This window comes from Leucoraja erinacea, chromosome 8 (genome assembly GCF_028641065.1).
Source record: "Leucoraja erinacea ecotype New England chromosome 8, Leri_hhj_1, whole genome shotgun sequence".
NCBI classification, from domain to species: Eukaryota; Metazoa; Chordata; class Chondrichthyes; order Rajiformes; family Rajidae; genus Leucoraja; species Leucoraja erinaceus.
Window position 1 is genome coordinate 14,257,064 of NC_073384.1, and position 16,389 is coordinate 14,273,452.

Genomic DNA, 16,389 nt, shown 5'->3' on the forward strand with positions numbered 1-16,389 from the left:
ATTAGGATGGAAAGTCACAGTTAATTCAGAGACTAGGGTCCTGAACTAACCGAAAGGAGACTTTGAAGGTGAATTGGCTAGGATAGACTGGCAAATTATACTTAAAGGGTTGATGGTGAAGATGCAATGGCAAAGATTTAAAGACCGCATGGATGAACTCCAAAAATTGTTCATCCCTATCTGGCTGATAAAATAAAACGGGGAATACAGCTCAACCGTGGCTAATGAGGGAAGTAAACAATAGTGTCAAATCCAAGGACAAGGCAAATAAATTGGCCAGAGGAAGCAGCAAACCGGAGGACTGGGAGAAATTTAGAACACAACAGAGGAGGACAAAGGGGTTAATTACAAGGGGGGGGGGGGAAAGAGCATGAAAGAAAGCTTGTCGGGAATATAAAAACTTCCACTAAAAGCTTCTTTAGATATGTAAAAAGGAAAAAATTAGTTAAGACAAATTTAGGTCCCTTACAATCAGAGACAGGTGAATTTATAATGGAAAACAAAGAAATGGTAGAACAGTTAAATGAGTACTTTGGTTCATTCACTAAGGAAGACACAAACAATCTCCCAGAAATACTCAGGGACCGAGGATCTAGTGGGAGGGCGGAACTGAAGGGAATCCACATTAGTCAGGAAATGGTGTTCGTAAACTGTTGGGACTGAAGGCAGATAAATCCCCTGGGCCTCATGGTCTGCATCCCAGAGTACTCAGTGAGGTGGCCCTAGAAATCTTGGATGCATTGGTGATCATTTTCCAATGTTCTCTCGATTCTGGATCAGTTCCTGTGGACTGGAAGGTAGCCAATGTAACCTCATTTTTGAAGAAAGGAGGGAGAGAGAAAACGGGAGATTATAGGCCAGTTAGCCTTACATCGGTGGTGGGGAAGATGCTTGAGTCGATTGTTAAAGATGTTATAGCAGCACATTTGGAAAGCAGTGACAGGATCGGTCAAAGTCAGCATGGATTTATAAAGGAGAAATCATGCTTGGTTAATCTTCTGGAATGTTATGAGGATGTAACAAGTATAACAGATAAGTGAGGGTCAGTTGATGTGGTGGATCTGGACTTTCAAAAAGCCTTTGACAAGGTCCCACACAAGAGATTAGTGTGTAAAATTAGAGCACATGGTATTGGGGGTAGGGTATTGACATTGATAGAGAACTGGTTGGCAGACAGGAAGCAAAGAGTAGGAATTAACGGGTCCTTTTCAGAATGGCAGCCAGTGACTAGTGGGGTGCTGGGACCACAGTTATTTATAATATATATTAACGATTTAGACGAAGGAATTAAATGTCACGGATTTGCAGATGACACAAAGCTGGGTGGCAGTGTGAGCTGCAATGAGGGTAATATGAGGCTGCAGGGTGACTTGGATAGGTTGGGTGAGTGGACAGAAGCATGGCAGACGCAATATATTGTGGATAAATGTGAGGTTATCCACTTTGGTGGCAAGAACAGGAAAGTAGATTATTATCGGAATCGTGTCAGAATAGGTGCAACGAGACCTGGACGTGCTTGTACATCAGTAACTGAAAGTAAGCATGCAGATACAGCAGGCAGTGAAGATAATGGCATGTTGGCCTTCATTGCGAGAGGATTTGAGTTTAGAAGCAAAGAGGTCCTACTGCAGTTGTACAGGGCCCTGGTGCGACCACACCTGGAGTATTGTGTGCAATTTAGGTCTCCTAATCTGAGGAAGGACATTATTGCTATTGAGGGAGTGCAGCATAGGTTCACCAGGTTAATTCCCGGGATGGCGAGACCAACATATGATAAAAGAATGGGTTGACTGGGCTTGTGATCACTGGAATTTAGAAGGATGAGAGGGAATCTTATAGAAACATATAACATTCTTAAAGGATTGGACAGGCTAGATGCAGGAAAATTGTTCCCGATGTTGGGGGAGTCCAAAACCAGGGGTCACAGTTTAAGAATAAGGGTTAGGCCATTTAGGACTGAGATGAGGAAACATTTCTTTACCCAGAGTTGTGAATCTGTGGAGTTCTCTGCCACAGAAGGCAGTGTAGACCAATTTACTGGATGTTTTCAAGAGAGATTTAGATCTAGCTCTTAGGGCTAAAGGAATTAAGGGATATGGTGGTAGAAAAGCAGGAATGGGGTATGGATTTTAGATGATCAGCCATGATCATATTGAATGGCGGTGCTGGTCCGAAGAGCCGAATGGCCTACTACTGCACTTATTTTTCTCTGTTTTCCATGTCCTGCGTTTTCTATGCTGTCTTTATATCGATTTATTATTGTCACATGTACCAAGATGTAGTGAAAAGGTTTGTTTGCCTGCTTTCCAGTCAAATTCCCACTGTGCATGAGTACAATCAAGCTCTTCACAAGTACAACAGGTAACGCAAAGGGGAAAATAACCAGAGTGCAGAATATAGTATTACAGCAATACAGCATTACGGTTACAGAGAAAGTGAATGTTTAAAAAATGCAAGTCTTCCAATGAGGTAGCTTGGAAGATCAGGACTACACACCCTTAGCTCATGGTAGGTTCTATTCAGTGGTACGATGACAGCAGGTAGAGGCTGCACCTGAATCTGGCGGGATCAGGCTTTTGTATCTTCTGCTGGACAAGAAAGGGGAGAAGAGGGAATGATCCGTGTTCAATGGGCCCTGATTATGTTGGCTGCTTTCCCAAGGCAACGTGCAGTGTAGGTGGAGTCGATGGAGAGGAGGCTGACTTGTGTGATTGATCGAGCTGCATCCACAGCTTTCTGCAATGCCTTGCCGACTTGGGCAGAGCATATAAGAGTACAGATGTACAGGTATGTATAAAGTGCTCTGTCCACGACCGCACATGGGGGAGGACTTCTCATGTTTCTTTTACCCATGCTATTATCCAGGCTAATTCATCAGAATCAAGATAAGCTTCTGCCTACCTTACGAAGGGTCTCCAATTCCTGTGCGTAAGAGGCCACAGCTTTCTGCTCCCTCCCCAGCTCAGACACGAGTCTCATGATAGTTTCTCGGCTTGCCTTCGACTCCATGTCATGGGCACTAATGGCCTCCTCAAGGTTCGTAATCTGGGAACTTTTCCTGCTGCTTCCCTGGTAAAACTCTCCGATCTAAGCGGGGGGGGAAGAAAAAATACTAACTCTGTAATGCATTTGAAATTTCAAACAAATAGTTTTAAGAAATCAGACTGAAATACACGATATGGTTTTAGAAAATATACAGCAGGCACATTTTACTTTTAGCTGGTCGGGGTTTTTTTTGAAATCAGCTAAAATGTAGATGCAGGCTGAACATGGAATTAACTGCGGTCACTGGGGTTTTGATGAATTATCTTACAAGGACTGGTGGTGGGAGAGTCCGAAGCACACGCTGTACACCTCTGCCTGTGGTTGTGCAACATGTAGTAATGCTATGCATCTCGACTGAAGCTCCTGCCTCCCACTAACCGACGATGCGGTCTCCCTGGCCCTCTTATTTACAGCCAGATAGGGATGGAGACGTGGGAGTGTGACTGCCGTGGGAGAAAACTGGAAATCCAGCGCTGTGGGAGGCGGCGCAGCCATAAAGTTGCTGCCTCGCAGCGCCAGGGATCCGGGTTCGATCCTGACTACGGGTGCTATCTGTACGGAGTTTGTACATTCTCCCCGTGACCTGCATGAGTTTTCTCCGAGTGCTCCGGTTTCCTCCAACACTCTGAAGACGTCCTGTTCTGTAGGTTAATTGACTAGGTAAAATTGTAAATTGACCCTAGTTTGTGTAGGATAGTGCTAATGTAGAGACCACTGGCCGGTGTGGACTCGGTGAGCTGAAGGGCCTGTTTCCACGCTGTATCTCTAAACTAAACTGAAGAACCTCTTTAACAATTATTTTCTTCACTGTTTCCAGGTGGTTGCTGGACTGGAGAAGCAGCAGCAGATGCCTTGCACAGGCTCTTTGGAGTAGTCAGTGGCAACAGAGAAAGGGAGGGGTGTTGGAGGGAAGGGGGGAGTCAGAATGACCATCTGTAAGGAGGCAAGGCCGGAAGTGATTGTAAAATTGGGGAGATGGTTAGGGGTGGTTTTGGGGTGGTCGTCAAATGTTCTATCACAAAGGAAGGCTTTTGTTAGGGTTAAGATTCCTTCCTCTGTCCCTTGAACTTTCTCCGACTAGTTTACTTAAGTTTAGTTGATTGTCACGTGTATCGAAGTACAGTGAAAAGCTTTTTTGTCGTGTGTTATCCAGTCAGTGGAAAGGCTACACATGATTACAATCAAGCCGTCCAGAGTGTACAGATACAGGATAAAGGGAATAACGGTTAGTGCAAGATAAAGTCCAAAGAAAGATAGTCCGGGGGTCTTGAATGAGGTAGATGGTAGCTCAGAACCGCTCTCTAGTTGGTGATAGAACTAAAGAAATAGGAGCAGAAATAGTTAGACAGTCCCTTACGCTAAAACCTAATTCTCAATCTCAGGGCCACTTTCCTGCACAAATCCCATACCTCTTGATTCCCTGGACACCAAAAATCTGTTGGTTGTTGTCTTGAATATTCTCAGAAATTGAGCCTCCGCCACTCTCTTGGTTAGGATATTCCGAAAATTCACACCCTCATGTGAAGAAATGTCTTTTCACTTATGCCCTGATGGGCAAACCGTTTATTTTGAGACTCCGTCATCCTAGTTCCAAACACTATGGTCAGGGGAAACACTATCCTTGCTTTGATTTAGTCAACCACTCTAGGAACACATGCATTTCAGTGATCAGCAGTCCAGAGATCCAAGCTTAAATCCCACCCTGATCGTTGGAAAATTTAACTAAAATGAATAAAATGGGATTTAGTTTTCATTAATAATAACGACTCCAGAATTAAAGGATTGTCATTACAAACCCTTCTGGTTCATTAATGTTCTTCAGGGGAGGAAATCTATCATCCTTGCCCTATCTGCTTATACATGACTTCTAAGCTACCAACGTGGTTGGCTCTTAAATGGCCTGAGAAGGGAATAAGGGATAGCCTTTGGGAATAGCTCATGGGATAAGGGATGGCCTTTGCAGTGACGCTCTGATCCCAAAAATTAAATGGTCACAAACAAAATTGGAAGTGACGATTTGGCATTAAATATTTGGGTAATTTGAAGCTTAACATGTGGTAAAGTATAATATTTAGAGTCATAGAGCGATACAGCGTGGAAACAGGCCCTTTGGCCCAATTTGCCCACACCGGCCAACATGTCCCAGCTACACTAGTCCCATCTGGCCGCGGTTGGCCATTATCCCTCCTATCCATGTACCTCTCTAGCTGTTTTGTAAACGTTGGGATAGTCCTTGCCTCAACTACCTTCTACAGCAGATTGTTCCATACATCCGGCGCCCTTTGTGTGAAAAAGTTACCTGTTAAATCTATTCCCTTTCACCCTAAACCTATGTCCTCTGGTCCTCAATTCACCTAATCTGGGCAAGAGACTCTGTGCATCTACCTGATCTATTCCTCTCATGATTTTATACACCTCTATAAGATTTGTCGGACGATTTGATGACTTGGGACGCCCTTATTTCCAAAGTTTTGAGCTCCGAGTTTTATATGTTTGGGGGAAATCAAGCCTTGTAAACATGATGTCCATATTAGGCAACTACGTGGATGGGAGAAGGTGAATTAGATGGAATTTTTGGCCTTCTCTCATCTAGCATTTCCTGCGTTCCTATGATCTGGACTGAGTTACCTCATTTGAGCCAGGATTGCAACAGATCCAGTGCAAGGCTTGTAAGTGGGAAAGGGGAGTCTGCCAAGATATCCGAGGAAGACTGGAACACGCTGACCCCAGAAAAAAATATCAATTGAGAGACAAAAACCTGGCAAGCAAGATAAAGGAAACTTTAAAACAAAGGTAGAGTGACTTATCCCAGATGGTGATACATCCCCTAATATGGTCACAGTCCTCTTCACACATGTTATCCTATGCCTGACCTCTACGTTGTTGGCCTGAGATGACTTGTCAGGGCTTAGGCCATCAGAGAAAGAATTGTGTACCAAGGTCGCCCATTTTCAATTTGGTGAGGAATCATCGACTTCTGAGAGTGTTAAAAGTTGGTCAATAATTTAAATAAACCAATTAGTGTTAAAAAAATATGAATAATTGGACAACCTGAATGAAACAACATTGTATAATGAAGAGTACTTTGTGAGCCCAATACCAGTTTTCTTCATAGATGTGTAGGAAGGAACTGTAGATGCACTGAAGATAGACACAAAATGCTTGAGTAACTCAGCGGGACAGGCAGCATCTCTGGGGGGGAGAAATGGGTGACATTTCGGGTCGAGACCCTTCTTCAGGCTTTGTACTTTTTCAAAAGTTGGCCAATAATTTTCCAAATTTGTAGGTTAATTAGGTAGGGTAGGGTGATTGCTGGTTGGAGCAGACTCAGTGGGCCAAGTTCAACACCATACCTCTAAAACTAAAACTAAACTAAAAACTAAAATGTTGTTAAAATTTATTGTTGGAAAAAAACTTCGGCCAAGAAAGCACACCAACAACTCTTCTTTCTCAGAAGAACAAGGATAGTCTCCAATGACTTACTAGTTTGTACATAAAGAATAGACAGCATCCTATCAGATTTGTGACCACAGCTCTTGCCATCACTCAATAACCTGTCACCATCTGCACAGGGAAAACATCCTACATAATAGTAAGATTAAACGAGTACTTACCAGTACGAAGTTTGATCTGTATTTTATGAGGAGTTACGATGAGGGATTACGTGAAGAACCCACCCAGCGCGCAGGCGCGGCATACTTCCAAGCAGCGGTGTGGAATCACAGATAGACACTAGTTGAAGTAAAGATAGTGAAGACCAACGAGACATTAGTCCGAATTTGATCTATATAATGAGGGTGGGAGCGGAGGGCACGTAATCCCTCATCGTAACTCCTCATAAAATACAGATCAAACTTCGTACTGGTAAGTACTCGTTTAATCTTACTATTTTACTTCGGAGTCACGTGAGTGACTACGTGAAGACTTCAAAGGTCTGTGATTTCAAACCGTGTAACAGTTATATCACTCACTGCCGAAAGATCATCGAGGGAGGAAGTGGTAGCTAGAGACCAACAAGTTTGTTTAGTTATAAAAGAAATATTTATTAACTATAACAAAAAACAAAATAGCTCCCATGGGCTTTAAATCATAACTTTGCGGTTTTTAAAACGGTATCCGCAAAGACGTCCTGTTCCATCAGCGGTTTGTTGTAAAATCGTTGGAATGTCGATTCCCTTGACCATCCCGCTGCTCTGAGGATGTGGTCGAGGGGAACCTGCATCCTATCCGCCGCTGAGGTGGACGCTGCCCTGGTTGAATGGGATTTAAAAACATTTGTGTTAATCCCTGCCATGCTGAGGACCTGTTTCAACCATCTGGATAATGTTTGGCTGGTTACCCGTCCAAAAGGCTTTCTGTGGCTAACCCATAAGGCTTTCTCTCTCCCTCTTAGCATTTGGGTTGTGTCTAGATAATGATGAAGGTGGGTCACCACACACAGCCTAGGTTCTGGAGGGTAAGCCCGGAAGATCAACGGGGAGTTTGATGTACCTGGTCTACTTTGTTTTACCAACCCCGGCATGGTGAAAGTAATGGTATCTGGGGTGGTCACCATGTAGTTCAGATTAAGCTGATGGAGCGACTGAACCCTTTGAGCTGAGACAAGCGCCATGAGCATGAGGGTTTTGTAAGTGGCCTGTTCCAGGCTCAGGGATCCCACCGGAGGCCAACCTCGAAGGTGTGTGAGAACTACACTCACATCCCACATGTGAGTGTATCTAGGTGTAGGGGGTTTGGTATTAAAGATCCCCTTAAGGAGTCTGATGACTAGAGGGTGGGATCCCACACTATGCTGTTCTATCGGCATGAGGTATGCGGACAGTGCGCTCCGAGCCGTATTGATGGCACTGTAGCTCATCTTGAGATCATGGTGCAGGTGGGCCAGGAACTCCAGCACATCCGAGATCGAAGTCGTCGTGTAGGATGTCCCTGCGTCCAGACAGTACTGTTCCCATTTCCTGATGAAGGTCAGGTACTGTTTCTTGGTGGAAACTCGCAGGGATGCCGACATGGTGGTGATTGTTCTGTCTGATGATAACCCCAATCCCCGGTAAGGCCTGTTCAAAATCTGGAAACCAGGAGTTTCAATTTTTGGTGGCATGGATGGCTAATGCCAGTTACCGGGTGAGTCAATAATTGGGGGTGGTGTTGAAGGACCATTGGTGTCTCTACCACCATGTCGTGGAACATTGGGAACCATGGTTGGGTAGGCCAGTCGGGCACGACCAGAATGCCAGAGGCTGAGTCTGCCTGAATTTTCTGGAGTACCCGACTGATGAGGCAGAAGGGAGGGAAAGCATAGAAAAAGAAATTTCCCCAGTCCAGCGTGAAGGCATCTACCGCTGCTGCCTCTGGGTCTGGTTCCCAAGCCACATACATGGGTAGTTGGTGATTTAACCTAGACGCAAACAAATCTATATCTGGCGTACCATATTGCTTGATAATTTTAGCAAATGATTTTGGGTCCAACATCCATTCGATGTTGTCGTTGAATTTTCGTGACCTGGTGTCCGCCACTAAATTTAGCTTGCCTGGTAAATAGGCAGCTGATAGCCAAATATGTCTCTCGACACACCATTGCCAGATTATAGCAGTTAATTTGTCGCATGATACTGATTTAATGCCACCCATGTGCTGGATATAAGATACTGCCGTAGTGTTGTCGATCATAATTCTAACATGCACGTGTCGCATACCAGATGCATATGCTTTTAGCCCATAAAAGGCGGCGAGCATTTCCAAAAAGTTAATGCCCAGTGATTGTAGTAGCGATGCCTCTGAGTTAGTCCATCTGCCACCTGTGCTGTCTTTGGAGTTAGTAGCTCCCCAGCCTAAAGCACTGGCATCCGTTGCAATGGTTATGTTAGGATTAGTTACGGTGATAGGACTGTGACTGTGCCAAATATTGTCAACCCACCACTGAAGTTCTGATTTGGCTTCAGCGGGTAAATCCATTTTGCGATCATAATGCCCCCTATGAAGGCGTAATGCATGAGTCCTTGCTCTTTGTAGATTTTGATAATGCAAGGGCCCATGTTGGGCAGCCGGAAATGCTGCTACTATAGAGCCAATAACTCTGGCTACATGCCGTATTCTAGGTTGCGGTGTGGCAATTAAATGGCTACAAGCTTCAATGAGTGAAACTGTTTTGTTTCTGGGCAGAGTGACAGTCATGTGAATCGTGTCAATAGTGAAGCCTAAGTAATCCATGTTAGTAGTAGGCTCCAATATTGATTTATCTGGGTGGAGGATAAAACCCAAAGTTTCAAGGAGTTGTTTAGTGGCTAACACTCCTGCGACAGCTTGTTCCCGTGTTCTTCCTAATATGAGAACATCGTCCAGATAGGCCACTACTAAATGTTTTAGTTCTCTCAATTTCTTCATGGCCACTTTAAGAATTTTCGTAAATAGTCTGGGAGCTGTCGTTAAACCATTGGGCAAAGCTCGGTACTGCCATAGCTGGCCCCTCCAGATAAATTTCAGATATTTAAAGTAATCTTTATGAATGGGTACCAAATAGTAAGCATCTTTGATATCTATGCTTGCCATGTAGTATCCCTTGGAGATCAGTTGTCTGGCAGTGACAAATGTCTCCATTTTGAAATGTTGATACTCAACAGACTGATTGAGTGATGTCAGATCAATAATAATGCGACATCCACCATCTTTTTTGGTTTTGAGAAAAATATTTGATACAAATTCTTGCGGCTCGTGTGTGGTCATTTCTATGATGCCTTTAGCCACGAGCCGATCAAGTTCAGCTTGTCCTTCTACCTTCTCAACTGCCGAGGGAAGGAACACCCTTTGGGGCATGTGCTGAACTGGCGGTTCTACGCCTGGTTTGAATTCAATCTTGTATCCACTAATACTGTTGAGTATAAACTGATTGTTAGTAAGGGAGCACCAAACATGCTTGAAGAACCTCAAACGTCCCCCTGTTAATACTACACCCTTTGTCTGTGTATGTTGACAGGACGAACCAGACCCACCTACCTCCATGTTCACTTGTGGGGTCGTTTCCGGTGGGTCTGGCCCAAGGTTGTCCGTGTTGGTGCTGTGGTGGGGCGGCGCATCTTCCCACGGCTCCGCCCTGGGCCCCGCTCTAAAAAAGAGCACTGGGGGTAGTGGGAGGCGGTCACCAGGCTTTCACCAGCTCGGTATCTGCTGGTGGCTGCCGAGGCGTGCGGCCAACTGGGTGTCTTCGCCCTGCTCGGTCCTGGCCCTGCCCTCATGAGGCCTACTGGTTTTGCCGCCTCTTCCAACTCCTTGAGCCTTTTGGCCAGATCCGCACCAAATAGCAGCGCCTGTCGTTCGGGGGCTGGAGCTTTACAGAGGCCGGCATATGTTGGGTTGAGGGCAGGCCTGATGTTGTCCCGCCGTAGGTTGTTTAGCTCATACGTGGTGCTGCACATCAGTGCGAGGGCATCCTGCTGGGGTATGGTCAGGTCTTCATCCCCAACGGACCGAGCAAAGGCGGTGACGGCTGCTGAGTGGAGCTTCAGGACTCGCTGCATTTTGACCTCCTGAGCCCTTATGTGCTGCCCCAGCTGGTTCCAGATCTGCCCATTTACCGTCTTGACCCTCAGCGCCTCGCAATTTTCGGGCGCGATGTAGTTGTCAAGGGCCTGCTGGACAGCCTTGTCCTGCAGCGGGTTGTTGGACAGCCTGTTTATAGTTGCCGCCATTCTGGGTGGCAACACCATCCCAGTTGTTGGTGGTGCCGCATATCGGCCCACTACACCCAGTAGCTCTTCTTCCGGCACGCCCGGCATGCTGACGATATCCTCCGCCTGCCCTTGGGATAGGCCAGCCCAGTCCTGGCCTCCCTTACTGCCCTCGAATATAGAGGGTACAGAAGGGTGTGGAGAGGAGGAGGCCAAAGCCCGTCCTCCTGGGAGATGCCGCATCTCCTCATTAATCATACGCTCGAGGAGCTGCCTCATGCAGCTTATCCGAGCGTCTCCCCTTTTCGGTGGGGGAGAGTGTTCCCGTTCCTCCGAATCATCGGAGGACACCGGCCGGTCGGTTTGTCGCCTTCCTCCCTGTGCGGGGCGTTGAGATCTGCAGCACTGGGGGCGGCTCGGTGTCGGGTGAGCGGGAGCGTTGAAAAAGCTCCTCCGCTGCGAGAGGCTGCCGTCCCGCTATGGACCCGTCCTCGGGTGGAGTAGGGCAGGCAGTCCTCCTGGCTGGTTGCTTCCTAGAGGCCATTATTTCCCTGGAGCGACTCTGTAACAAAAAAGGCACTTACCTGAGGTCTTGTCTTTATGCTGCAGCTGGAGAGCCTGGCTCCAGCTGCTGCCGCTGTTGCACTGCTGACGTAAATGCCGCGCCTGCGCGCTGGGTGGGTTCTTCACGTAGTCACTCACGTGACTCCGAAGTAAAATCAAGGACCATTTACACCATGGTCACTTTCTCTTCTCCCCTCTCCCTTCAGGTATTAGTTACAGATGCCTGAAAGCACATGCCACTAGATTCAAGAACAGCTTCTTCCACACTGTTATCAGACTCTTGAATAGACTTGTCAGATGCTGAGGATGAATTCCTAATCTTCCAGTCTACCTCATTGCAGCCGCTGCACTTTCTCTGTAGCTGTACTCTATATTCTGCATTATGTTTATTTTATCTTTTGCATGACCTGATGGACTCACCTATGGTGTGATTTGCCTAGATAGCACACAAAACATAGATTTTAACATGCCTCTGTGCACGTAACAATAACAACATATCAATACCATTACCTTATGTGTTTAACCAAGCTTGTCCTATAGGTTATGGGATTTTAACTAATCCAATGTGGCCAAACTTCAGCTGCCTAGGTTACAGGTTCTGGAATCCCCTCCTTAAATTCAATAAAGGTTTCTGAACGGAAAACTTTGAATACTTTGCGCCCCACCCAAGGTTTCCGTGCGGTTCCTGGAGGTTTTTGTCAGTCTCCCTACCTGCTTTCACTACCTGCAACCTCCGGCAACCACCTGCAACATCTGGGAACCGCATGGAAACCTTGGGTGGGGCGCAAAGTCTCCAGAGGTTACCGTTCAGGTTTGCTAAGTGGGACAGGGGCATTACTCTGCCATTAAACCCTGTGACAGGGTGGTGCTGCTGAGGTTTAGTGAACTGCCCTCCACCTTCGAAGGTTACACAAAAAAGCTGGAGAAACTCAGCGGGTGCAGCAGCATCTATGGAGCAAAGGAGATAGGCAACGTTTCGGGCCGAAACCCTTCTTCAGACTGATCGGGGGCGGGGGTGGTGTGGGGGACAAGAAAGGGAAAAGGAGGAGTAGCCAGAAGGCTGGGGGATGGGAGGAGACAGCAGGGGGGCTAAGGAAGGGGAGGAGACAGCAAGGACTAACAAAATTGGGAGAATTCGATGTTCATGCCCCCGGGGTGCAGACTCCCCAAACGGAATATGATGAACCTTGGTAACTGTCCCCGTTCCCTCCTAACCCCATTCTCCTGCCTTCTCCTCCCGTAACCTCTGACGCCTGTACTAATCAAGAATCTATCTATCCCTGAAAGGATCATCATTTGCCAATGAAGCCACTTCCAGGGTGATATCAAATACCAAATAAATCTTCCATCCCCATTACTTTTGGCATTTTGTGACACTACTTCAATCCCCCCCCCAACTCCTATCTCCTCATCCTCATCCTCATCCCTTCCCGTGGCATCTTCCCATGCAAGGGCAAGAGATGTCACAATTATATTTTTAACTGCCCGCTCTCAAGAGTTGCTGAACCCTCCTCCTAGCTTACCACTGCCATTTAATTGTACCTCCACATTTAGTGCATTTCTTGCAATGTTTTCTCCTTTATTTTAGGTAACTGCTTTGTCGAACAAATCCATTGTATGTGCCAAGTCGATCCTGGAGTGTCCGTCAACTTCCGTCACATTCCCACTGCGACCTCCCTGTTACCAGCGAGTTGCACAGCTCTAATGAATTTAAAAATAGGCTTGAAGCACAGTATCTTATCGTTTGATCAATCTTTGGGATTTAGCCTGAACGTTGGAGATTTACAGGTCTCAAGGCCATTTGGGTTACTTGTTCAGTCCAGCCAAAAAACAATTATGCAGATAGTATTCCACTTTCCAGATCTCAGTCCATAACCCTGTAAGTTAATGTGTGCATCCTAGCAATATCTACACATGCAGTAAATCACTGCCTCTATCTCCTTAACAGGTATCAAATTGAAGGCCCCCTTACCAACCTCTGGCAGGGAAATGCTTTCTCCAATTCCATAGCGACCTCTTTACCATTTACCTTAGAATCATGTCCATCATTTATTGACTTAAGTGTGGAGAGAAAAATGGTTCTTCCAACCCGGGACCCTCAAAATGTTATATTCCTCAATTAAATCTGTCCCTCAGTTTCTTCTGTTCCAAAGGAAAGAAGGTTAACCAGTGTCTTCTCATGGAAAGAGGAAAGGAGGGTTGCTGGATGGCCAGGCATCTTCTACTAATGGAAATGGACAGTTGACATTCTGGATCGAGATCTTTTACATGGACTGAAAGATTATAGGGGAAATAGCCAGCATGACAAGGTGGGAGAGAGGGGGGAGGAAGAGGGATGGGGGAAATGAGGCAAGAGCTAGCAAGTGATAGGTGGATACATGTGATGGAGGTTAAATGGGAGATAACTGGGTGTGGGAGGGAGGAGTTGGAGACAAGTGGAGGACAAAAGGCTGCAGATTCTGGATTCTAATGGGAAAAGAAAGTAAAGAGTGGACCTGAATAAGAGGGAATAGCAGAACATGGGGAGATGAGGTGTGAAAATCAAGGAGGGGTGGTAAGGGGATCGATTGTGAGGTATGTGTGGATGATGGGCAGATGGAGTGAGAGTGGAGGAAAAAAAGGTGTGTGTGAGAGGATGAGGGTGGATATAAGAAGAGAGAAAGGGGCAGAGGGGGTGCGGGTTACCTGTGGGGCTCTATTTCCCCACAGGTCTTGGAATCCTATCATCTGTAAAGCATTCCCTTGACAATTGCTTTCATCAAATCTTTCAATTCACATTCTTCTGAGTTGAATCACATTTGCTGTACATTTGTCTATCTGATGAATCCAATGAGGAAATCCAAAGGGGAAATCCTTTAAAACCGAGATGAGAAGAACTTTTTTCACGCAGAGAGTGGTGAATCTCTGGAACTCTCTGCCACAGAGGGTAGTTGAGGCCAGTTCATTGGCTATATTTAAGAGGGAGTTAGATGTGGCCCTTGTGGCTAAGGGGATCAGGGGGTATGGAGGGAAGGCAGGTACGGGATACTGAGTTGGATGATCAGCCATGATCATATTGAATGGCGGTGCAGGCTCGAAGGGCCGAATGGCCTACTCCTGCACCTAATTTCTATGTTTCTATGTTTCTATGACGTGGCTAATTTCTGCATCCTGGGCCATTTTCTTAGTTATGGCTTCCACTCTTACATACATGATTAAGTCATCGATGCATATCACAAGGAGCAAGGGAACCAGCACTAATCCATGAGCAATCCAAAAGGTGGCATAGTGGCAAAGCTGGTAGAGCCACTGTGTCACAGCGCCAGAGGCCCGTGTTCGGTCCTGACCTTGGGTGCTATCTCTCTGTGTGGAATTTTCACATTCTCCCTGTGACCACGTTGTTTTCCTCCGGGCGCTCTGGTTTCCTCCCACGTCCCAAAGCCATGCAGGTTTGGAGATTAATTGGCCCTCTGTAAAATTGAAACCCTAGTGTGTCGGGAGTGGATAAGAGAGTGGGATAACATGGAGCTAGTGTGAACGGCTGATCGATGGTCGGCATGGACTCGGTGAGCCGAGGGACCTGTTTCTGTGATGTAGCGTTCGACAACAGCAAAGACGTACAGGTTTGTAGGCTAATTAGCTTGGTAGAATTGTAAATTGTCCCTAGTGTGTGTACCGGGATTGCTGGTTGGCTCTGACTCGGTTGGCCTGTTTCCGCGCTGTACCCCTAAACTAAACTAAACTAAAACCAGTTTTCAGTTTCTGAAACATCATCCATCATCCCATGCTTCCTACCACTAAGCTAATTTTGAATCAGCTTGCCACTTCCCTTTGGAGCTCATGGGATTTCACTTCTCTGATCAATCGGCAATGTGGGACTTTGTCATAAGTCCTGTTATAATCCATGTCAAACACACCATCTGGATCAAACCTAGTTATTTCCTCAATAAATTCAACAGCTAGACATCCCTTGAAAATTGATGCTATCATTCTGACTATCCTTGATTTAGCTGCGCCTTTCTAAACGCTGATTTATTTTCTCCCTCGCCTTCTCTCCCATTAATTTTCCCACCACAAATGTTAGGCTAACTTCCTTTCACTTGGTCGATAAATTTTGTTTTCACTTTTTTTAAAAAATAAGGAAAATAAGAAAACAGTAGGCTTCCCGTTTTTATTGTATCACAGTTACGGACAAGGACCACTGGAGAACAATGTACAGAAACGCTGCACTTTCTTCCTCTTCTCAAAACAAGAGCCTGACGAAACAAACCACCTATTATTTCCCCACGTCTCTGTAATAACATTCTCAATCAATATTCATACTGTTCCTAAGTACCATCTTTTGATGTAAATTAACCATTAGGGATAACAATGCATTGTCCACCATAGGGAGGCAATTTCAGTAATTGAACTGGTGACACGGTGGTGCAGTGGAGAGCTGCTGCCTTAGGGGTGTAGGGGAGGGGGGTCCATAGGGGAGGGGGGGGGGTCTGGAGGGGTTTGAGGGGTGGAGGGGAGGGGGGGGGGAGGGGGGGGGATGGAGGGGAGGGGGGGGTTGTAGGGGAGGGGGGGGGGAGGGGAGGAGGGGTGGAGGGGAGGGGGGGTGGAGGGGAGGGGGGTGGAGGGGAGGAGGGATGGAGGGGGAGGGGGGGGGTAGGGGAGGGGGGGGGGGAGGGGGGGGGGGGTGTAGGGGAGGGGGGAGGGGAGGGGGGGGTTGTAGGGGGGGGGGGTGTAGGGGAGGGGGGTGTAGGGAGGGGAGTGTGTAGGGGAGGGGGGGTGGGGGGGAGGGGAGGGGGGTGTAGGGGAGGGGAGGTGTAGGGGAGGGGGGTGTAGGGGAGGGGGGGGAGGGGAGGGGGGGGAGGAGGGGAGGGGGGGTGGAGGGGAGGGGGGGAGGGAGGGGAGGGGGGTGGAGGGGAGGGGGGTGTGTAGGGGAGGGGGGGGTGTAGGGGAGGGGGGTGTAGGGGAGGGGGGGGGTGTAGGGGAGGGGGGTGTAGGGGAGGGGGGTGTAGGGGAGGGGGGATGGAGGGGAGGGGGGGTGGAGGGGAGGGGGGTGTAGGGGAGGGGGGGGTGTAGGGGAGGGGGGGGGATGGAGGGGAGGGGGGGGTGGGGGGGGGGGGGGTGGGGGGGGGGGGGGGGG

General features: G+C 47.3%; 1 protein-coding gene across 1 annotated transcript in view; it reads right to left on the reverse strand.

Annotated features, from left to right (window-relative positions):
- Positions 1-16,389, reverse strand: part of ccdc170 (coiled-coil domain containing 170) — a 107,060-nt gene that overhangs the window by 49,304 nt on the left and 41,367 nt on the right. The window contains exon 7 of the mRNA XM_055639010.1: positions 2,902-3,087. Within this exon, the coding sequence (XP_055494985.1) occupies positions 2,902-3,087 (186 nt within the window). The remainder of the gene's footprint in view (positions 1-2,901; positions 3,088-16,389) is intronic.